At 34.7% G+C, this 25,768-nt stretch overlaps 1 protein-coding gene across 1 annotated transcript in view; it reads left to right on the top strand.

The window, feature by feature from the left end:
* Positions 1 to 25,768, top strand: part of LOC149065514 (INO80 complex subunit D-like) — a 140,416-nt gene that overhangs the window by 105,396 nt on the left and 9,252 nt on the right. The window contains exons 10-11 of the mRNA XM_089253729.1: positions 3,758 to 3,883; positions 12,538 to 12,675. Coding sequence (XP_089109855.1) covers positions 3,758 to 3,883; positions 12,538 to 12,675 — 264 coding nt within the window. The remainder of the gene's footprint in view (positions 1 to 3,757; positions 3,884 to 12,537; positions 12,676 to 25,768) is intronic.

Below are 25,768 nucleotides of genomic sequence, written 5' to 3'. Positions count from 1 at the left end.
GAAGCAGTTACAGTAGGGGCAGGTGGTCCTATAATCCAATAAAGACACCAGCTGTCCTTAAAGGACAAAGACTAGTGTACTAGTAGTTACATTACCTCTCATACATTTTCATTTTCTTTCCCATAAGAAGTAGCACGTCTCCTACTGTATATCTCCCAGTCTTAATACACACACCTACCTCTCTCTCTCTCTCTGAATATCAAAAATAATCAGCTATATACAGGGTGATTATAATTTAAGTTTTGATTCCAAAACTAAAAAATAAGTACTGATCAGAATGACTTGAAAATTTGCATGGATACTCCTGAAGCAATGGACGTTTCTTTCGCAAAAGAAAAAAATGCAAAATATGCAAGTAGATGATGCTGTACTTGGCCAGCAGTATAATCTATTTTGTGCAACCACATCATTTCGGCACTTCCACAGCATCAGTGTGTGGATAGAACTTCTATCAAGATGCCATTGCAATACCAGCAAAGGAGCTGCTGAAGACCGATTTTGACAGGATGCACCTTAACCCTTGCAACTTCTGACTGTGGGGATACCTCAAAATGTTATAAACAGTGGTCAGATTGCAAACTTTGGTGAATTGCAATCTCCAGCACGTTCCCTATATGTTAGAAGTTCCTCAGGAATATAAACGGGGGGGGGGGGGGAGCACGTTTGATTTAATAAAGCTGAATTGCAAGCACATCCACATTATGATCATGGCATACTCCGATTCTGTTGTTGAACAAGAATTTTTGTGCTTTCAACCTCATAGCCGGAACACGTGATGGACAACATATTTAACATTTCTTAAGTAAGTTGTAGTTATTTGTTCAATTACTTTGTTTTTTGTGATGATTCCATGAATTATGAAATCGTGAAATGCTATAATTAAGGTATCATTCTGCCATGACTGGCTATCGTTTCCATTCTGCGAACAAATTTCCCACATGTTGGATGATGTCATTAATTTTACATTTTTAAGTATTTTTTCCCCTTTATCAAATAAAATTGAATTTTTTCAGGAATATTCATGTCAATTTTCAAGTCATTCTGACAATCATTCTTTTTTTACAGTGTTTTGAAATCAGAACCTTAGTTATAATCACCCTGTATATTGTAAATCATTGCTAATTAATCTGCATTATTTATGCTTCATTAAATACATTATATTCACCTAATTTTTATTACTTTTTGCAAAATAGCTTTTTAATTAAGTATACTGATAGTAACTGGAGAAAACCATTTATATATTATATGATTAATAATAACATTAAAAGAATTTTCAAACACACAGTAATCCATTGAGTTAAGCAAAAAATAATTAATTTGCAAAAGTTGGTTTTTGTTAAAATGTAATAAATATTTATTGATTAATTAGCATGGGAATAGTGTTAATTACATTAATAAACATTTTATTTTAGTTAATTATTAGAAGTTTGAATGATTTTTCAGAAATTTCATTGTTTTTAATGTTAATACTATTTGAACGAAAAAAAACCTGGTTTTTGGTTTTTTTACCAACCCTGATCGAGACAGAAAATAGCGTCGTATAAACGGAGGGAGTCGTGCAAGAGATTTCACTGTAAATAAGTGATTTTGGGAATTCTCTGGAAATATGATTTCCCGATTCCTGGGAGCTTCAAAATGTTTGGAATTCGGAAACCCTATTCAGGAAGTGAATAAAATATTAAATTCACTAAATTACGAGATTCGATTTGTTGATGTCGCCAAATTGTTCTGTCAGTTCGGTACAATTTTCTCCCGTTTAACCAATATTCTTTTGTCTGACATTTATGAATATTTGTTTATTGTCAGTTTCTCACATCTAATTTCATGGATAGCGATACCTGCTCAACAGGACATTCATATATGCGTACACTATTAAACTAGGTCCTCACTACTGCATGTTATGCATTATCCCAAAGGGATTTGCAGAGCTTCTGTGTTACGTGGACAGCTTTGGCAAGCTAACAAGGCAAGCAGTCAATTGGCTGCTTATAAGAATGTATCGCTCATTTGCAAACTTCAAACTGCAAGAAGTTGTTCAAATGTTGTCACCTATCACTCCAGTTAGGGTGAAAATTTCATAGTTAAAAAATCGGTGGCTATGGTGGTTATAGGGACGGACTCACATCGCAAGGATCCAGGTTCGAACCCCATTGTTGCCATAGTGGTGGGTGGCTGAAGTTGGTTTTCTGTGGTTTCCAACTGTGAGGCGTGAATGCAAGCCAATTTTCCTGTTAAAAAGTCTCGCCACAGAAAGCAACAGGCCTACAACAATACAATTATTCAATCATTACACTTCCATACTGGCCAACTCTTACGATTTTATCGTATTTTGTAAGATTTTAGCTAGTTAATACGATTATACGCTTTTACTTCTAAAAATACTATTTTTTACTGAATCGGTAATATTGATGTTTTCCTGCCTATGTCTTAATCTTGTTAGCTTTAGAATCATTGATAGTCTGTTGGTCGACATCACTGTGCAGAACCTAACCAAAAATTCCTGAATAGTGAGAAACAGTGTTACACTGCTGGGAGTTTTCGCGGCAGTTTTACTGGTACGGCTTATGCGGCAAAACGATGTCTCAAGCTACCTCTGTATTAGGCAGTATACTGAGTGATGCACCAATCCTTTAGCATCTGTTTGATGGATCAATATTTTCACGAAATTTGCATGCCATCCTAACCCTTTGTTTCATTTTATTTAACCCATTTTATTTTTTGAATCAGACCGTATTTTCTGAATGAACTTGTGCGAAAAATTGAGTTCATAACTCATGCATTTTTGACAGATTTACAATAATAAACCATTATTTTCTCGATATTTGAGTATCATTGAAATTTCACGGTGTCTGAAATATAGAAATACTTTTTATTGTTTAGTTATTCAGGGTCGAGAGTTTCAGGATTTTTGGTAATTTTGGACAAAAAATAATGCACTTGAGAGAGAGATTCCAGTGCAATATTATTCTATTGTATAAAGTTCCATTAATAGCAGTCATTCAGGTGACTAAAATGTTACATTTTGAGCTATGAATATCGGATGCTTTTCAACATTTTAGCATTCATCTAATGAATTTTTTTTTTTAATGTTTCCACGTGTCCCAGTGAGTGAAATCATATTTCATTTTAGATGAAACAGTAGTGCAAAAATATAAAAAGATAGACAAGACAACAAATTTTTACTGATCTGTTGTCTTCCTGATAATGTGGTTTTTTTTAAGTAAGCCATATATTTTCTCATGCAGCAATTACTTTTCCTGATTATAATTATTATTTCCTCCTAATAAATATTAGTATGGGGTACCTCCCCCTGTAAATTGGAAAACTGACCATATTACGCTTTATTAGGGATAGGGTACGATTTTTTTCTTCTGAGGTTGGCAGGTCTGCACTTCACTTAAAGTTAGAAAAAATTATGGCAGATAAAAGCACTACACACAACAAGCATTACACAGAAACAAACTTCACGTCGGGTTCACTACACATACATTCCAACATGTACCAATTCGTTAGAAGTTCCACAGAGGAATATGGATGAGGATTTGGTTCAGTAGTAATAGCAGTTGAAAAATCCTGGCTTAGGAAAAATACCTGCAAAATTGAATGTTTATTTTCGTATATATATGTCATCTATCATCTTAAAGTATGGCTTTTGCTGTACTTAATGCTGCAAATATTAAAATCATGATAAAGTTATTTTAACAATCAAAATTTTTTATGTAATATTTTTCTTTTTTGCCTATATGTATTTATGCAGGGGAAGCTAGTTTGAAAAATGAGAAGCATGGTAAAACTGTTGGGGAAACTGCTGGTAAAGCTAGAAAATCTAATGGTGATGCAGAGTCAGAGCTTGATAGTGACTTGGAAAACCAGTTTTCTCCAGGTATTGATATAAAAGTTTGATTTTTAATAGATATTAAGCAACTCTAAGGAAATTTATGCTATAAATATTTCATATTACACAATCACGTTTACCCTAAAAATCAGCAATGATGGAACTAATCTATCAGTAGTAAGAAATTTTTTCAAGAAAGTATTTACTCAAAGATTTTGGGTAATATAATCTAGCAAGGGAACATTCACATAGTTTTTAACTTGTTTTTTAAAACCAAAGAAATATAATCTCTTCACTAATTTTATTTGTGTGCAAATACCTGTAGTACATGACTATGGCGAACATCTCTCTGTCCTGCAAAATGACTCTCTTCGGCCTGTTAAACTGGTGATAACTCTCTTGTGATTAAAATCTTCATTGTTCCTTGTTTTTTTTTCTCCTACAAACTTTTCTTAACCTCGCACCTATTCGTGATGTATTATGTCAGTGGCTGGACTGAAAGAAATGCAAAAGACATACTTTTTTGCTGTTATTAACTATGTGAGTACATGCAAGGGGTTGTTTCACACCCCACCCAAATATATATCACAAATGTTTTAACTTAACTATTTTTAAAATGGGTATAATTCGTTGTAGCTGCTTCTAAGGTCATCTTTTAGTAGGGGAATGTATCAGATGCAAAATTTCCCATCGTATTCTTTTGAATGCAGTTACTGGGGTATTAAACACCCCCCTTGTACACCCTGGTGTTACTTTACTTGTTGAAGATGTCTATGTTGACTTATGAATTTGAGATTAAATGCTGATAAAAAATTTTAATGTCGCTATGGATGAAAAGTCTATAAATGCGTCAGATTGGTATATGTCCTAAGAGATCGCAAGATCTGAGAAAGATCTTGTGAAGATGCCGTTTATGTGGTAGATGAAATGTGTGTGCGCATTCCATATTCTACCACTAAAATTTAAAATAGATGGCCTATATAATATTTTTGCATTGTTCTCACCATCGTTGCAATCATTGCAGGGTGCTCTTGTTAGCAACAAAAGAACTGCCAAATGAATTTAAGAAAAGAAGGCTCACTTTCATCTAGAAAGACCCTAGCCCTTCAACTAATCAGATCCCAAATAGTAGAAGTCTGCACTAAAACTAAAAGGGAAATTCTCTGAATAAATTTTTCAGCTTCTAAACCATTTGCAAAAAAACCTAAAAACTCATACAAATGTTGGTTTTTTTTGTGTGTGAGAAAAAGACAGAAAAGCAAAAACGAGCTGCTTCAAGTACAGCAAGAATACAGTATCAGCTGTTGTGTAGAGTTTATGGAATAATTTAAGTTTTCATGCCAAATAAATGGTGGTATTTATTCATAATTTCTTCCATTTTAATTAAATATTGTTTTCAAGATATACAGGGTGGGCAAAAACTCAGTAGAAACTTTAAAAATTCATAAAAACTGGAAAAATAACTGAAATGAAAAACGGTTTCCAGCATTAGTATGGCTAAGTCACAGGAATTTTTTTGAGACAGGGAAAAAAAAGCTCCAAAAAACAGCAGATAGGTGATTGTGTACTGACTTACACAGGTCATAGAAAAGATATGCAAATAACGTACAGAATGCCTCAAAATCGTTTATTACAGCAGTATGTGTTCCACATGACCATCACCACAGGGAACAACACATTGCAGGCGAATCACAAATCCAGCAACGGCAGAGTGCAGCAGGTCCGGATGTATACATGACACCTCTCGGCGGATCGCATCTTTGAGTTCTGACAGATTGGATGGACTGAATTGATACACCAAGGATTTCAAATATCCCCATAACCAGACGTTTGCCAGTGTCAAATCTTGAGACAGAGGAGGCCATGAGAACCTGCAGTGCCTGCTAATGTTTTCTTCTCTGAACGTCTGTATCAGGAATGCCTTGACCGTAGTAGCAGTGTGACCAGTTGCTCTGTCATGACGGTAGAAAGTGCATCTCTTTCACGCAAACAAAACATTGCTGGATTTGGGATTCACTTGCAATGTGTTATCCCTTGTGGTGGTGGTCATGGGGAACACATGTAATAAACTATTTGGAGGCATTCTGTTCATTATTTGCTTATCTTTTCTTTGACTTGTGTATGTAAAAAATTATTATTTTTTCCTGTCTTAACAAAATTCCTGTGACCTAGCGATGCTAACCCTGCAAATCATTTTTTATTCCGGTTTTTATTAATTTTTAAAGTTTCTACAGACTTTTTGCTGACCCTGTATATTTACTAAAATTGAAATAATAAACAAATTTCAGAAAAAATTAAATAGTGGAGTGCTAAGCAACCCCTTGCGAGCTCTCGTGTTCTTCCCTATAGCGCTCATCTCCCGGGTTAATATGAGAGTATGAATGAAAAGTTTTTTTACTCAGAAGTATCTTAACCATTAAAGGAGATGTCAAACAATGGATAGAAGACAAACATTTGCGGCAATGGAACTCAAGGCAGGACTGCAGACAGGCCAAGCTGGCCTTGGGAACCTATCCGAATATTGCCAGAACAGGAAACAAATTCGACAGGTTATACAGATCATCACTGGTCATGCTAACCTAGCGAAACACCTACACAACTGTGGCTATGCAGAATCACCTATTTGTCCTGCGTGTTGAAAAGAAGACGAAACTCCACTCCACTATGTGGGACGATGTCCCGCCTTCTCTATCCCAAGAAGGAACTACTTCGGTGATCATCAAGTGACACTTGTAAGGGTTACCTTGTTACCAGGTTGTAAATGCTTGGAGCATTTACAACCTAGTAAATTTTCTCAATTACACTAAACACCTGAATTCATGGTGAGCTTAAATTCTGCTCTAATTTAAACTCTCATGCGTTAATATATATTAACTTCATGTTGAGTTCTTGGCCATATTCCTCTTCCTCTGCTCCTTTGCTCCTTTTAAAAAAAAGGTACCGCAGACAGGAGCAGCCTTACATGCAGGGATTCAATATAATGGTAACAGATACCATAACTTTTGTCCCCAGAGCGGCCACCAAATATTCTGGGAATTTCTATAGAATAATGCTTTTCTTTTTCACACCACTTGGTGTTAGAGCAATGGTCATAATTTGCTTAAGCTCTTCCCTTTTGGGACGGCAAAGGATGGTGATGATCTTAATCTTTCATTATGTAGAGGGCTGTGCATTGAAATAACTCTGCTAAGAAAAATGTCATGTGACTAATGCATTATTTTCTACTCATAATTAAAATACAGTGAAACCTTTCTTGAATGAAACAGAAAAATAGTCTAGTGGGTAATTAATGCCTTTTCAGTTATGGGAAACCTCTTTAAGACTGAAAATGTCTAAGCAGAAATGGAAAGCATATTTAGTCAATTTTTAGATTTAAAAAAACCTGCTGAAATGGAAAGAACTTTTGGCCATGTGCAAGTTTTTGTCCTTCACGTGAGAGGAAGTTGAGTCGTACTGATCCCCCCCTTTTATAAGGAAACTATTTTACTCGAAGAAACAATGAATGCTTATCTATTTGAAAGGGTTCTGGAAATAAGGGGTTGGGCTTAGGTAGAAGTTGATTTGCTGTTGAAAATTTAGTTAAAGCTTGTTTAGCATTTCATCTACAATGGAAATGGTGGCTTTTGGTAGAAAACACTCATTTTTCTTGGAAAAATGTTGATAATTTCCATTTGAACTAGTTTGGGAGAGGAATAGGCAAAGAAGACTGAATTATTGTTCATTCATAATTTAGCGATACCATGTTTTGGCTACTGCAGTGGCTTTCATTCATTATAGAGAGGAATGCAAGAAACATGTATTGAATTTGAAGACAAAAAAAAAAAGCAAAATGTCACAAATGCAGAATCTTTCTTTCACAAAACACATAATTTCTCAATTTTTTTGTTTTAAATATTGAAAATTTTTATTTTTGACAAAAGTAAATGTTAATTCTATTGCTATTCAAGAACACATTTTATATTGAAGTTTAACTCTAAGGCTGTTAAATATGAAATTTAAAATTTATAATAATTTGAAACAGCAAACATGAAAAAATTCAAAATAATGATATGCGTATCTGTTTAATACGCGTTGGTTTGTAGTAGAAAGGGTGATATTCTTTCAAAATTTAAATTTCGCAAACCAATAGAAATAAAGCACTCCATATATATTTGTGTGCACCATTATAAAACAAAAACCTGTCGAGAATGGAAAATAATTTCAGTCTCTTGACGTTCTGTTTCATACAGGTTTCACTGTGCATCAATAGCACAGGTAACTTTCAGGTGTATGGGATAAATTTTGACAATGTATGGAATTGACATAGCAGGAATACCAAACACTCATCTTTCTTTCAATATTAAAATGTGTAGTGGCAGTTACTACCACCCACATGAGCCACATAAATGCAGACAACACAATTTTTTTTAGTTTGTGAGCTTAATCCAAGAAAAGCTGTAATATCTATCACTGTTACTTGCATTATTTTATAATAAATATGATTTGAATGTCCTTTTCATCCGTCATGGTTTTTTAACTTTATCGTGAAGGTCAAAATTTTTTCAGGATCTATAGAAAAGTCTCAGACAATGCATCAATTTGATTATGAAAAGGGACTTGAAACACTGATGTTTAGTAAAATGTGTTCATATAGATACTGTATTTTTCTGTGGTTAAGTTTATGAACTCTTTAATAATAAAAGGGAAAACTCTTGAAACAAATGAAGGGTCAGGAATAATGGTTTTAGTCCATAAAAGAAAATTTTTCAGGTGATGGAAAAGAAAGTTTTTCTTCAAAAATCTGGTATCGCTTTCTGTGCATGTGGTGGACTCTGATCATTTTTCCATCAGCGCACACCGTAACTAAAATCATTGTTCCCCCTTATGCCATATCTTTCTTCCTTTATTACAGCGGACTGAAAACATTTTTAGAAATGAATTACCTTTTGGGTTTGATAATACAATTGAATAATCGACGTTGGATATACCCAAAATTCCGAAATGAACACGGCTATACGCGTTTCGGAACTGTATGAAGTTCCTTCATCAGTAGCAGAAACAAAGAAAGAAAATATTGAAAAACTCCTTATAGCGGGAGTTACTCGCTGTTGTAGACAAGAGTCAAATTCAAAATGAACCGGCAACAAAAGAGTAGAGTAAGAGGACGGAAAAAAGAAAAATGGCGGAGCCAATAGCAACCGAGAACGTGGTAGTGATGCTGATGGAGAAGAATAATTATTGTAGAAACTGTTGCCAGATTTTTGAGAAGGGTGGTGTGCTAGATAGGTCGTTGACCAACTGGTTTGTGTTTTTGTTGTGTTGGAATGATTCGAAGAAATCCAAGTCAGACGGTGAGAGACATTTTTGGATGATTTTGGCAGAAGAGAAGTCAAATTTATGGTCAAAGGACCAGCAGTGTTAGGCTATGGATGAGCGGTTAAAGTCTTGGTTGCTTACATATCTTCTATGCTCATTTAAACGGTATTTTAGGGCACGTTTAGTTTGATTATACTCATGCTCAGCATGAGTATGGTTTTTAAACCATAAAACCTTAAATGTTCTTTGGTAAATCAGACAGTGTTATGTGCTCAGGAGGTGCAGCCAGTTAAGTTCCAAATCGAAGTGCGAAAATGATTATGGATGAATATGAAAATTTTTTTTCTTCAATTTCATGATCGGGATTCCTGCTGGCTTCTTACTAGTTGTAACAATTTGGCTATCAGAAAGATATTCTTGAGAAATGGGAGAACATTTTGGTAGAATTGACACATTTTTTGGCAATTTAGTGCTTGTTATTTGGCGACATTGGCTATTTGACACTCGTTATTCGGTGAAGTTAGCAGATTAGCATTCGTAATTTGGGCAGGCTAGTTATTTTACTCGCTGAATTAAACATTTCATCGAGATTTGATGCAATGATGATTGATGTTTCTGCTGCTTGCACAGTGGCATTAAAAAAAAAACGGAAATGCCTTGTATTTGCATTTTAAAGTTTGTAGCACTGGAGTAAACAATCTTCTGCTACATGATCGCGTATACCTATCGGGGTTTCATGATAGAAGGCAGATGAGGGTCTGATAATTTAAATAAGGGGCCGTTGTTATCTTAGTCCGATTTTCAGGGATAAAATTGAGAACAGGAACTTTCATGAAAATACCAAAATTGATTTTGAAAAAATCAGTGATATCTGATTTTATGACTTTTTCTTGACTTTCTGCAACTCTTTCAGGATGAGACCAGATGGGTTAACGGTTGAACATGTGTATAGCACTTCTTAAAGAAGCCTGTTTTGGGATAAAATTTCAAAAGATAAAAAAAATAGAAATTAAATATTTTTGGATCATAACTCGTTTTCGAATACAAAAAAATATCTTTGTAGTACCTACAGAGTTTGAAAAATACATATGGTTAGCCTGCAAGTTTTTCGCAATACAGTATTGTACTTTGCAGTAGTCAAACTACTTTCCAAGAAATAGTAGGAAGATGGTAGAAGTCATGCTGAAGTACAGAGGAATAAAACAAGCTTTGTTGGAAAGAATAGTTTAGCAGCATGTTGGAACGAAATATATTTTTTAGGAATCTTTTTCCGAAATTCTGCAAATTTGATGTGCTGAGCCCATTATTAACAATGATTATACACATAATGCAGGTATAAAAGGCGGCCAGTAATTTCAACTTTTTCCAGGTGGAAGGGGGAGAAAATATACTCTATGTATGCATATATATTTAAATTTGTTTATGTATTTCTATTGTATTTTTAAAGTCAGGAGGGGGTATTCCCCACCCCCCCCCCCCAAATGATGGGCCTGTATAAAAATGTATCAAGCAGCTCTAAGCATAAACAAAACAAAAAAAATTACAAACAGACTATTTGGTGCAGAAAAATACTGAATACTTTATTGGAGCAGGATGTTAGTTCTGGCGCAGTGCTGCCAATCGGCAAAAATATGGTATCTCCCGAGTTGGGCGACATGCCGGCTAATGCGGGTAATACAATATGCACTGTTAAAATTTTTTTGCCTGTGATACTTATTTCAATCGCCCCTAGTTACAATTAAATCTTTTAGATTCTAGAACCATGCAAGAGTCAATCGCAAAACAAACTATAGCATCACAAAAATAAAATAAGGAAGTTAAAAAGCATGATTATCTCAACAATAAACAAGGCACTAGCATCACTATGGGGAAAATTACAATGAAAAAAAGCAGCAGTACAATTTGATCTATACAGTCAACAGTTGTTATAACAATCATGCATTATTACATATGGTAAGTCCCAAATGTTTTCCTATCCATTCCATATTATTTTTCATACAATACCAAGAACCTCCAAAGGTGGTTCAATCCAATGTGACATCCAAACTCAGCTCTGTCCCCACTTTTTTTCACAAAACTTAAATAAAATCTGTCTTCAAGCATGTTTGACTTCAATATTGTAGATCTGCTTGTAATCATGCAAAATGGGATGCCTGATAAATAGATGACTATTACATGATTGACCCTTAATTTCTTGAGGTTAGGGTTTTTCTGAATCCGGATTGAGTAAATATGGTACGAGAGGTTCTGACCGCAACATAATATGTCATATATATTTTATAATTAAAATATTTTTTCTTCAGTTAAGGAAAAAATATACAGACATGACATTTATGTTTTTATGCTTAAAAATGACACTTTCTGGTTTTGGCCATGCTCTGCACGGGGCACCACTCTATGAGGAGCCCCGTCATTTTTTTTATTGCTATTTTTGTTATCAATTCTAAATATTCTTCCCTTAATTCATTGTTATTTTTCTAACATTAAATGTTTTGCTCCAATCCCTGCTCTAAAACTTACACTTTGATGCTCTGAAAATCACTCTGAAATGGACTTCGTCTTTCCCGCCTCTGATGTTTGGGTCTGATCTGTTCATGACACGCAGGAAAAAGTGATGTTTAACCCTTTCGCTTACAAGCGAACTGCAAGAAACTTGGATGACCTCTGTTTGATGAATCTGCGAAAAATGTAACCTTGTTTTAACCTAACTGCATGTTAGAAAAAGGAAGAGGAAAAAATGTATAAAAGTAAGAAAAGAGCAAATAAAAAAAAACAGTATAATAAAGTATAAGAGATACACTTCTCTATTTTACTATATGCTCTCTTATCTGTAATAAGGGAGTAGGTACAAAGTAGATTTCTCTTATACTCCTCACTTATACTCTTTCGCTACATGTATATATTAGAAGGATGCATCGTGAAGGTAAAAAGAATTACTACTATTTTCATAGAACAAAGTTCACAATGATGAGGAGAAAGGGAAGAATGCGTACACACACACACACACAAAGTGAACATGTTTGAACTTATAAAAAAAAACCCTGGAATTTTTTGAAAATTTGACTGGAAAACCTGGAAAAGTCAGGGAAATTTTTTTATGAAAATGAGTATGAACCCTGTCAAAGTTTTGGTAGGTATTTTTTTCCATTCTTGTTGCAAAAACTAAAATTTTACACACTCAGATATTTTTTTTCTTTTAATACCAAAATGTGTAGCAGCAGTTATCACCACCAATGTGAGCCACATAAATACAACATAAATTTCTTCAGTTTTCTACAAGCTTAATTCAAGAAAAACTGTAATATCTATCACTGTTCCTTACATTATTTTATAATAAATATGATTCCAATGTCCTTTTCATTCTTCATGGTTTTTTAACTTTATAATGAAGTTGTAAATTTTTTCAGGAGCTATAGAAAAGTCTCTCGAACTTCCACTGGATGCGACAGAGCTAGCAAACCAAGCAACAAAATTATTAGAAGAACATGACTTCACTGATGTCTTGAATAAACTTCCTGATGATGCATTCAATGACCTGTTTGTTGGCAAGTGTTGTTTTTCATGATAAGTTTGTTTTCATTTTATATTATATTCCTTTTTGGACTGAATGAAGGTTTTCCTATTATGCACAGCTCTCTTGCATGGTAAGGTGTATATCCTCTTCGCACCTAAACCAAAATTGACTATTAAAAAAATTCAAATTAAAGGTTAAGAAATTCATTTTGACCCCCCCCCCCCAATCTTTTTGTGCTCCCTTTAAATGTTGATCCTTCATACGCCTCTGATGGGATTTGCCCTTTGAGAATATACACAAAGAGTCTGACCACTACCTTGTGACACTGCTGTAGTGAACTTTGCTATGTATGTACAGGGATTATTTTTCACACATTTTTTAGCTTTTGTTTTAAGTTTATTAATTACTGGTTTAAGTTCACCAAGAATGCCAAAAACAAGAAAAACCTTTTACTCCTTCCTTTAGAGTCTAAGACAAGATCAAACTCCCAAGGCAAGACAAAAAAGTATGAAGGTAACGTTGTCCCCATCAAAAGTGTAGGTGTTAAGGATTTCATGGCTGAAGATATGGATCCTCAAACTTCAGATCCTGATGACCCAAACCCTTGTGGCTCCAAACAACCCAAGCCATGGATAAAAGAAATCCAAGAAAAATAGAAAACCTGTTGATTCATCATCAGAAGATGATGGTGCCTATTCAGTGCAGGATAGCAATGAAGAATTAATTTTGTAATCTTTAGAGGAAAACATGTTTATTGATAAAGAAGTTGAAAGTAATCCTTCAGACACAAATACATCCATAATTCCAGGTTGTTATATAGTAGTCAAAGTGTGAAAAAATATAAACTTCTTTTAGATGCCATGTTTGTAAAGCAAGTTACCTTGAGGATGATGGTTTTGTTGGAGCATTTTTAAAAAGAGTATTACAAACCAAAAAATTTGCACTGACCAAAGAAGATTCTTTTTTCTCCAGAGAAGATGTCATCAAAAAACTGCCCTCGCCAATTTTGAGTACAAGTTCAGGTTTCAAAGAGGATCTCACTGATGTAGTTTATTAATGAGATGCCAAGATTATGGTGAAGAGTTGTAGAGTATAGCTGGTACTAAGACATTTTTGTTTATTTTACTTAATTTTTATGTTAATAAACCGTTTCCTTGAGAAATCACTGTTTGCTACTACATTTCCTAATAGAACCACATAATTACATGTTTCTACTCTATTTCCACTGGGTTGAAAAGAAGCAACAATGTATTTAAATGCCTTTTTCTCTCTCTCTACTCACCCCTCTCTGCGGAGTGAGTAGAAACACTGTTGGGATGTAATCTGGGTCAATCGTTGAGCAACCGTGGACCACATGTTTTCTATCGGCGAAAGATCCGGAGAGCGAGCTGGCCAGGGAAGCAATTCAATCTGGCGATTGACGAAGAACCTTTGGACAATGCGTGCCACGTGTGGTCGCGCATTATCCTGTTGAAATATGGCTGTGGGCAAGCCCTGAAGGTAAGGAAGGACAACTGGCTCCAACACCTCGGAGATGTAGCGCTGGCTTTTTAAAGTACCGGCAAAGCGTACTAGAGGAGTGCGAGAGTGATATCCAATACCGCCCCATACCATAATACCCGGTGCAGGACCAGTGTGGCGGTGCATAACGCAGCTGTTCAGCATCCTCTCTCCACGGTGTCTCCAGACTCGAATCCGACCATCGTGGTGCTGCAGACAGAAACGTGACTCATCAGTAAAGACAATTTCATTCCATTGTGACGTCCACATCCTTCTTTCATCGCACCATTGGCGGCGGAGACGTCTGTGGTTCTGCGTCAAGGGTAGACAAAGCAATGGACGTCTTGCGGACAGACCACTCTGCTGTAAACGGCGTCGAATGGTACGCGCAGACACTGGATGATGCAGTACAGACTGAATGTGCTGTGCTATGGTTCGTGATGTGGCTGAGCGATCCGTCACTGCCATATGCACAATACGGCTGTCATCACGTGAAGTGGTGCACTGAGGTGGATGCGATCGAACACGTCCGTCCGTCGTACCCTCCTGCATCCAACGATCACATATCCGCATTACAGTTGTTTGGTTTCGTCCAACACGACTACCGATTTCCCTGAAAGATAATCCACAATCTCGGTAGGCCAATATCCTTCCTCTGTCGAACTCGGATACTTGATCAAAAGATGATCGCTGTTTTCTACGGGACATAATTGATTGTTTTTTTTGAAAAAGCCACAAGAAAAACACAATTGCCGTACTTCAAATCGTCGAAATCTCGAAGCCTTAAATAGCGCTTTGAAGTGGCGCCACAGGCGCGCGTGATGTGCATCTGCGCTGAAATTCTAATCATTTGCATATCTCACCTCTGCTAATGCATGTTGTAAATTTCATATTATTTGCATGCTTCCTTCAGGGTGTTGCATTTACGGTGGCCAGCAGTGTATTTTAATTTTTTTTATTTCACCTTTTGATCCTTTAGTTTAGGGATATCAACCATAAAATTTATGAAAAAGAATTTCCCTGTATGTTTTCTGGACCAACCATAGAAATAACATTAAAATTAAAAGCAAAAAAAAATTTAATTTAATTCTTGCTTGAAAACAGGCAATTTATAAAGTAAGTGCCAAAATAAATGAAATTTTTGTTTTGTTAATCAAGTTTGGAATCTTACATGCTCAGGAAGAAAAATTGAGTGGTTTTATGTGAGGAAAATAATTTTTTTTCTAATTGATAAAACTGATGTTCCCAATTAAGAGCATTGTCGAATAAAAGGTTAAGGAGAAAATTTGAGTTCTTAGCCTTAAAATAGCATTGAAATTTACAGAAATTGGTAAAACATTGATATGTAATAACGTATAAAGGTATTTTCTTCCAGTATTTTAATTTAATTAAAAAGAAAATTTTTTGCATCAAAGATAAATTTTTTTATTGTCTGGGGGGCATATGGGCTCGTGTTCCTCCCTGCATATGTCTCTTATCCCAGTATGCATTAGTAGGGGCAGAGCTAACAACATTTTGCTGACGAGGGGGGGGGGTAGATTTTTGCTGACAGTTTGTCTAAAAATCTGCTGATGTAATACTTGAATGGCCCCATGCCAAGTTTCAATGAAATACGTGTAGGAGTAGTGTCAGTTGCTATGCTGACCTATCTAGCGCTCGTTGTGGTGTATGTATTTCATTGAAACTTGGTATATGCATTATTTTGAGCATGGGGGAAATAACTGTGATTAAAAAAGTGCCACTTTCACCTGGTGGTCAGAAATTAAACAATTTTTTTTATTGAATCTTTTTCCCCCCATGGTCTATATATCCTATATACCAAGTTCCATCAAAATACCTCCATCAGAATGGGCGCTACATATGCCTGAGTAGTGTCAGTTTATTTATAATTACCCTGTGTATTAAATGATATAAATAATAATAAAATGGTAGCAGCGTTATTCAGGGATGCAAGAGCTGTGCCAAACTGCGCTGAAATGATTCTCTTGCTACATGGTGTGGCAAGACACCGAATTGCTGCGCATTTGTGCCAATTCTTGTTTGAGGTACACCAAGATGCTGCTGATGCACTGTAGCACGTGAAATACCTGGAATTTAGGAAAAGGCAGCATGAAAATTTTGTTCACGGGATGCGTTCTTTCCAAAGGCAAAGAAAAGACAAAGGTACAGGGGAAACTTCTGTAAAAAAAATTTTTTTTTTGTTTACTTTCTACCTTCTACCATAATCACGCTTTCTCATGACCTTGGAAAGTAGTTATACTACTTTTCGTACAAAATCCTATACTGTTATTGGTATAACCCACTGGCTACCAAAGTCCCTGAATGAAGGGCTATGTACCGAATTTTCCGATTTCGCAGAGACTTTTTCCTCTTATTGGTTATATACCGAAAATAATAAAAAAAAAATTCGCGACTACCTACCTGCTTTCAAAACATTGTATCTAAGACATAAATTCACTTTGTTACCCACAAGATTGCACATTTTACCTTTGTGAAAAATCGTATAGGATTGGTTCACTCATTTAAATTATCAAAAATTTTCAGGGATTGTTTGGACAAAATAGGATCTGTAAAAACTCCAGCTAAAATATCCACAGTTTTGCCACTATGCGGTCATGCGTTTATTATCAGCAGTTGCTGATCATGACAATTTCACATCATGAAAATCTGGGTTTGGCAAACAGTGGCGACTCTATCTCTACCCATGCGGAACCTATTTTTAGGCTACTAACCATGTTTATTGGAAAATCTTTTTTCACACTTTCAACTCAGATTTGGTGCCCTTCCTAGACCAGCACATAATATAGCCTCACGGTCCTCCCCTGCATTGTTGGGGTGGGGTGCCCATGCTATTGTCTGCTCTTAAAAATAGTCAAACAAAGAAGTTTTTACTAGGAATATGCTCATTTTACATAACTTCTGTGAAATACCTATTATATATAAATTTCCTACCTATTCAAAACGTTTGAGAGAATGAAATATTTGCACCCTCTTCTAGTTACTCTGACTCCCTCTCGTACAGAGAATAATACTCTATTTGCAATTAAAATTATTACAGGGATGTTGCTTTACATTATATTACCAACAGAACAACATATCAACTTTGTGTGATGAATGGGTTGCACTACAATGCAAAGAATTACAAGTAGTGACACCAATTGAGAGAATCAATAACTACCATTTTCAATCCATTGGTGGATGAAGGTCTCCTCTAAATTTTTCCATTTTTCTCTGTCTGATGTTTTAGCCATCCAGTTGACTGCAGCCACTTTTCTGATCTCGTCGATCTATCTTGCGTGGGGTGCCTTCTTGGACATTTAACACCATTTGGGGGTACCAATCTAGAATACTTGTAGTCCATCTGTTGTCCTGTCTTTTTGCAATATGTCCAGCCCATTTTAGACGTTTAATTCTTCCCATGATATTGTATACCTTTGTTTGGTTACTTATCCAAGTGATTCATTTTCTGTCTCTCCTTGTGATGCCTAGCATACATCTTTCCATGCTCCTTTGTGTTGTCTGTAGCATTTGTATTGTCTTGCTTGTGTCCATGTTTCAGCTCCATAAGTCGATGCTGGTAGCACCATCACCTTCGAAAATAATAAGGCCCCCCCTCAATAGAAAATGATGTCAGCACTCGCGGGTCATCGCGTTGCAGGAGAGGGAAAATTTTTCTCATTAGCTGTTGGATTTTTCTTAAGGTTGTGCAGCATTCAATGAATGCTTTCTAAGCTCAAATGCCTGATAATTTTTCACAGAATATTGACCTCAATTGCTCGCTTCCATAAAAACATATTGAATTTTTTTTAATACAGATGTAAATTTGTGATAGCATATTTTCAATTTAAACATTGCATCAATGCAGGAATTTAATTAAGTTTAATGGGCATTTCAATTAGTTACAATGGCCTGTACTGAGGGTGAAATATACAGTTTGCTTTTATTTTACCATGTTATCTTTCAATCAATAAAATCTGCTTAGCAAAGTTGATTAATAGTTATCCAGAAGTTTACTTCCAATTACATGAATTTGATGTGATTTTATAAATCTTTAAATTAGCAAAATCTCAAAAAATGCAGCGACACGGAATCAACTCTTTCTGGATGAAAAGTATTGTACTTATGTATGCGTTAAAATAAATCTGTATAATGAGTTTTCTTTTTTTGACTATATATTTGCCAAGTATATTCAAATATACACCAAACTACAGAGGATTGAGAAGTGTATAAATGCAAACATTAAAACAATAGTCAGAATATTATATCAGTTTTTGAAAAAATAAAACACATCAATGGTCAGATAAAACAAACAAACTTTTTATTTCAAGATAAAGTAATAAAAGCAAATGTTTGGCACATCTGAAATTTCAAATTTAGAAATTTATTTACAGTCTCACACAAATAAAATATTATATATACAATATGCACAAAACCACGTGAATTACAAGCAAAAAATGCAAGTATTTATTACCGATTACATAACTGCACAAGGATTAACAAATCCATCTAGAACATCTTATTGCGAAATTAAATTATTTAATTTTCGCTTCTTTTTCTTTCGACGGAATCATTTCTTTGCTTACAGAAGTTGTTCAAAATTATGTTTGCAGATGAACACAAAATTTTACTAAAAATTTCTGTTGAATTGTGTCCAAAAGAACAAAACTCATCTAACACAAACAGATTTTTATCAATTATGTATTTCTTTTATACCTTGAATAGAAGGTCTTGATAATTTCTGTTTTTCAAAAATTCATTTTCTTTATTGCTAAGTAATTTATTAATAATCAGGTGTATAACACCACGTTCACTACTGCAGGTGATGGAAAAAGAAGTTTACCACAATCAAATTCTTTATCAACTGTTAATACAGTTTTACAGCTATCACATTTACTATTTTTCAAAATTGAGAATACACTGTACCCAGTTATGTATGCCAAAAATGGGCAAATATTCATGTGCTTGTTCAATTTCGTTTTCTCTTATTTCATCTACTTCAAAATTGGTTATTTCAGATCTTTCATCAACTCAATTTATATCTCCAAAATTATCGTTTAAAATTATTTCATTCAAAGGGATGGTATATTTTTTTTGAAATGAAGCCTAGTTTCATATTTGCTTGAATTCTCAGCTTGTTTTCAGATTCTAACAGTGACGAATAGTTATATGATAATGATTTCCTGCCATTTGTCAATATAAGCTGAATCTGAGCTTGAAATTGCCTGTCTGAAATTTTCCTGGAAGGATGTAATCCATATTGAGCTCATTTTTACAACATGATGTTATTTCAATTATAGCATATGTGGTTACTTTTAGTGCAGTGTGTGTTTCTTTTGTTAACATGCCTGTAGTGCATTTCATCTTTTCCCATTCCTCCAACGAATTCAAAAAGTTATGCAAAAATATCGACTTCTCATCATCAGCTGAATAAGTTGATAGGGTTTTGAGCTGATCATGTAATCGATTTCCAATGTATTTAGATTTGACATTCATTATTTTCCACCAATTTAAATGAATATTTATACAGTTAGCAGTGTCATTGAAGTGTGGAATTTCTTTCTTTTCACCAATTTCTAAAAGGGCGTTACTGATACTTTCATTGAAAATTTTCAGTACTAAATTTACATTTTGGCGTTCAAGACATGATGGGAAAAGAGCTTTTAACATTAAATTATAGCTGTATTTTTTTGACCAATCTGTTCATTTCACACTCGTATAATTTTCTTAGAGAATTAAAGGATGCAGTGTGAAAATTTTGAGCATATCTGTCATGCCAATATATTTTTGATGGTTCTTTTGGTTTACCCAATTATTTCTTATACTTTTTAGAAGATGAACAGGATCAATTAAAAAAAAATGGTCTTCCATGATCAACAGGGTGTGGGTAAATGCATTGAAAATTTGGTGGATTTACAAACTGAGACAGATTTTCTGTTTATGGCATTATTGTCTGTTATAACACAAAACACATGAAATCCAATCTTTTCTAAGTTAAGAATTAGATTAAATTATATAATTTCATGAAAAAGCTAAAGTTATTGTTTTCACTGGGAGCAGCACATGAGCAGCATCTTTCTAGGAAGATGTAACACTGGCTATCATAAACACTTGAGCACTGGATGCTAGTTTTGATGAATCATGTGATATGCCAACAATACTTCCTCCTTTATAGTCCAAATATTTAATGAATTTCGAATTAATGAATTTTTAATGAATTTATTTTAAATGAATTTAGTTAATCATTAGGATTACGTTTAGATCAGGTGGTTTTAAATGTGGTATTTTTTGGTCTAGATAATTAAGAAAGTCGATCATTTTGTTAACAATGAGGACTTAAGCTGGAGTCTGAGCATAACCTTTGAATAGTGGATGAATGGGGAAAAATTAATTTGTTTGATTGTCTAATGAATTTATATGTATGAGGTGACAGGGTAAATGAAGGTACTGAATATTAGCATTTCTGGGGAATAAATTGGTTTTTTAGACGATTTCAAAATTATGTGATCATAAAAGAAATTTTAAGAACTCATCTTGAGCATTTTCTTTAAGAAAATATTCCAATAAATTTTTCAAAAGAAAATTATATCTGCCAGTATCAGATTTTGAAATGTTACACACAGGAATTAAGGCTATCAAAATTTCACTCAACATTTGGCAGCTACTAATTTTCACCGGTAAATTTATATTTGCAATTTTTGGTACTGGGGCATTTGTAATATATACAGAAACATTTTACTCATTGTCAATTACAACTGATTATCTAATCTCAGGAGCAGGTGATTGCTCAATCAATAGAAACATAACACTATTTTTTTTAACTATTGTGCTCCACTCTTTACTGTCAATAACACTTAATTTTGGTTTCAAATCATCTAAAGTATTCAAAAATTGTTCTTTCTCAAACCTTTTTCTTTTCTGCTGTCTTTTATAGCTTTATTGAAATTTTTAAACTCTCTTCTTTTTTTTTTCTTTCTTCTGGTGCGCTTCTCTACTGCAACTGTATGAAGACATATAGCTTAGACAATCCGGAAAAATTGTGGAAATTGCTCCTGCTCTTGGTCGTGACACTTGAAGCTTTACTGTGATTTCCTTTCCTGATTTAGGATCATATTCTGTCACTTCACTGATTATATCCTCCTCTTTGAAATGTTTGTCACATACCTACGTTTAAAATGAAAATATGCTATAGTTAATCATTAAAACAACAATAATTATCAACTAATATAATCACATCATTAATTAAATGCGTACAAAATTATAATTATTGTATTTTACTATTGCCAGTGTTATATAGGCCTATGTAAATTTTTTTATACTGTAAATTTACTATATACCTGTCCCAGAAAGATCTTCCCTTAATTCTAGGACATCAGGATATAGGGATACAATATAAAATACATAATCAATTTAAAAGAAAAAAACATGTGCGTGATAATTTTTTTTCACGTGAAGAAAAGAAATATACAAATACAACGCCACAACAGGCAAATTGCCCAACGAGGTGGCTGACTTAAGAACATCATGGATCCCCGAGCCATTTTTTGGAGACCCTATCTACTACACCACACATCCACCCCGCCCACACACCCCCCCTCAACGAATCGGTACATGCGGGAATGTGCATGTACGTGTAGTGAAACCTGACGTGAAGTTTTGTTGTTTCTCTGTAATGCTTTAATGTGTAGTGCTGCCATCTGCCACAAGTTTTTCTAACTATGAGTGAAGTGTTATGATTGAATGATTTATCATTGTAGGACTGTTGCTCTCTGTGGCGAGACTTTTTAACGGGGAGATCGGCTCGCGTTTGCGCCTTGAAGTTGGGAACCACAGAAAACCAACTTCAGCCGACCACCACTGTGGGGTTTGAACCCGAACCCCACATTTTTGAAATAAAAAATGTTGTTTATTGGCTATAGCATTATCTCGCTGTCGATCTATTTCTTCTTGAGGTGTAAAACAATAATAAGCTTTTCCTTCATCTAGTAATTTCAGAGCTGCTTTTTTGTATAAATCATTTCTTTTAGACTGAAAAACCACTTCAATACATTACTCACCTTGCTGTTTTTTGTTGGAATAAAATTTTTCCTCTTTATAGCATTCAACCACTTGACTTTTAGTTGTTGTTTTTTCAGAAAACCTAACACCTTTACTTTGGGGCTGTTTTTGTAGTTTCCCCTACAATTTATTACTGAACAAGTTTGTGGCCAAATATTTCACAACATATATAACAACTATTAATTTTTGATGTTTAAACTCGAAATTCTTAAAAACATTCGTCAACATGCTTTGTGTCCTAGAACTAGAAGGAAAATGTACAGAGTAATGGAGTTTCCTTAATATTATGGCAGAAGAACCTGTTTTCACTAAGGGCCTTTCAGATCCTGTTAGCCCCAAGGTTGGTGATGTCAGAGGTATGTTGATGGGAAAGTTGGCCTTGCCACTCACATAGGTCACGGTAGCACACACTGGTTAAACACTTTTCTTTTCAGGCATAATAGCATGTGGCTCTTCAGAATTAGTTTTTGCCAAAAGTGCTCCATCCAATTCTGATCCTTCTGTTTATTTCATTAATAATTCCATTGCCGTGGTAATTTCTTGTCGCAGGTACACAAAGCTTTTTACTTCTTCTATCTCTGTGTTGTTAAGCAAGATTGTCCTCTTTAGCTCAAAGGGGTTGAACATAACTTTAGTCTTTTGCAGATTCATTTTTAAGCCCACCTGAATACTTACCTTCGCCAGTTCTAGTATCATTTTGTCTGGATTACTGCTAATAACAAATCCTACCCCACTGGTTCTTCCATTATCTGTTCCTCTTGTAAAATACATGTCCACTGGCAAGTTTGATTTTCTCCTCTGTTTCTTCTTACTTCACAGATGTTTAAGATGTTTCAATTTATTCTTTCCAGTTCTTCCAACTCCTGCAAACAATTTTCTCAAGAAAGAGATTGTGCGTTATACATGGCCAAGATCATCATCTTATGATAGCCTGGTCCAACCCAGAGATTCTTAGCACCCTCTGTCTTCATGTCTTGCTGGTTGCTGTTGTAACCAAGGACACTCAGACTGCTGGTGACTGAGGGCCTTAGTTTATAGACAGAGTTCATATTTCTTTTTAGAGAGTTTTTGTCCGTAATCCTCCATGCTGGCCAGTGTGGGTTGGAGGAAGTCCATCCGCATCCGTTTACCACGTGTTAAACATGGCTACTTACAGGCTGCACCACGAGAAGGTGCGGATTGGACTTTAAGCCTCTACTCCTAGTCGATTCCTTCAAGTCCTCATAATAAAGCAATTGAAGTGTCTTCTCCTAGTTAACAAGTAAAGACTATTCAACAGCCAAATAGTAAAGACTATTCAAAGAATAGATAGATATTGGACAGGCATATTCAAACTTTGTAACCCTGAAAGCAGCGCAAAGTTAAAAAAATGTCCAGCTTTGGTGAAGGCTCTTTTATCTTTAGCACATGGTAATACAGACAGTGAAAGAGAGTTCAGTGTTAACAAAAGTCTGCTTGAAAAGTGAAAAATCTGTCTATCCAATGCATTAATGGAATAAGACACAAAATCTTATGTTCAAGGGTATGAAAAATTTGAAAGAAGTTGTTATTGAGATGCTGAACTTCTGAAAGCGACTCATGATTCATTTAGAAAATATTGTAACAGGCTTCAGGCTAAGAAAACAGCAGAAAAAAAAGACTTAATCTATTAACATGCTATTATGTTGAGAAATTGTTTAAGTAGATAAGGTATTTTTTTTATATTTTTTTTTGCATTTCATTTTTTAATTTAATCATTTCTTGAAATTCTGTGAGAAGATAGCTTTTTTTCATGGAAACCCTTGTTATTATATTCTGCTTTTTTTTTGCTATAGCAGAATGAATAAGATTTTTTTGTTCAAGCAGCAGAAATTCTTGCTGTCTAGGTTTTCAGTATGCATGGTGTATAACAGTGTTTCCCAAACTTATTCAGCCCATCGCCCCCTTTTCAAAAACAAAATTTCTCATCGCCCCCCTGGAAGAGATGTTAAAAACCCACATTAAAAAGTTGAACGATGCAGCGACGAATTTTCGATTTTTTTGCATATACTATGCAAAAATAGTATAAAAAGGGTTAAAAGTTCTAAAATAATTACAATTAAGAAAATTACAGTAAACTTCATTGCAAAACAAAAAAAATTTGTGAATTATAAAATTATGAACATATGCATTTAGTTGCATTTATTGTGGTCAAAGTAATATTCGCATCACACAAAAAATATCCATTAATGTTAAAATTATTTAAAAATACAGACGCAAAACTACAATTGTTACTTAGTTTTAATAAAAATAATTTTATTATTAATAGATGTTTTCCAAATGTGATGATTGTTGCTTTGTTTTACTAAGCAGAGTTCTCAAACCCTCACAATTGAATATCTGTAAGGTCATTTCGATTTTCGTCGAAAGATTTGTGACTGCATTGAAACGTCTCGCACATGAAAAATGTTCAGCTACATTATTACCTCTCAATAACGGACACTCACGATAGGGCCGTCTTAAGAGCATCATGGACCCCCCACCAAGTGATTTTTCTGAGGCCTTACATGGAAACTTCTTCTGGGCCCCCTCTTTTCTTCAGGAGCCCATGCGTTCAGACGGCACTGACTCACGGGACTGAAAATTTTCACCACTAACGAGGAGTTTCCGTTAATGGATAGTAAAATTAGTAAAATAATCCGTCTCAACGGGAGTCCCGTTGACGTAATTCAAAAAGTGTTTGGTAACTGGAGGTGCTCACTAAAAACGGGGAGTGTCCGTTATGGAAGATTCCACTGTATATCCCCATAAATTCCTGGTACAGTATTTGTTTTTTCAGCCAGAAAAATTAATAGCCATCTTCAAATTTGAACGTCAGACCGTCTTTTAATGCTATTTCTGTCAATTTTTCTTGTAAATGTGATAATTGTGTTATTGTTGGAGATCGAAAAGAAAAGTATCGAAAATTGTTATTTCATTCAGTACAGATTATTTATTTCATTGCAGATTGTAAGGATCTCTTGGGAATACGTGATGATCACATTACATAAAAAATAAATATTATTTTAATCTCTCTCCACACGCCCCCTCTCGATTGTCAACTGCACCTTACACATTCTTGAAACAATTTAAACTACATTTAACTTATTATTATTAACTATTATTCTAGTTTTGTCTTTGAATTGTAGATTGGATATTTACCAATCTTGTACATTTGCAATTAAATACATTTACAATTTAGAATTGTAATAATCCTTTCCCTCATAAATTAAAGAAAGAACCTACGATAAAGGCAAATAGGGAGGAAAACGCTATGAATTCTCAAAGCATTTCGTTACACTATGGGTGCCGTCGTCAAAGGATGAATACAACCACTATCAACGCAGACCGGGTATCCCACTTGGGTTGATTACCAAATTATAAGCACATCGGGGAAAATACATCAATTCAAGTCAGAAACTGTGGTCAGAATCATGTGTGTCCATCGCGTGGCCATTCTGCCCACGGCCTACTTTGCTCATATAAGCAAAATTGGTCACTTAATAAAATGTGATACATAATTATTCATTTCGATGAGCAATAACACTAATAAATGTTCAACAATAAAGTTT

Source organism: Pholcus phalangioides, unplaced genomic scaffold (assembly GCF_987345545.1).
Source record: "Pholcus phalangioides strain wild (caught in Gottingen) unplaced genomic scaffold, Ppha-v1.0 ptg000039l_1, whole genome shotgun sequence".
NCBI lineage: Eukaryota > Metazoa > Arthropoda > Arachnida > Araneae > Pholcidae > Pholcus > Pholcus phalangioides.
The sequence above is the reverse complement of the archived record's forward strand: the minus strand, read 5'-3'. Positions and strand labels throughout refer to the sequence as shown.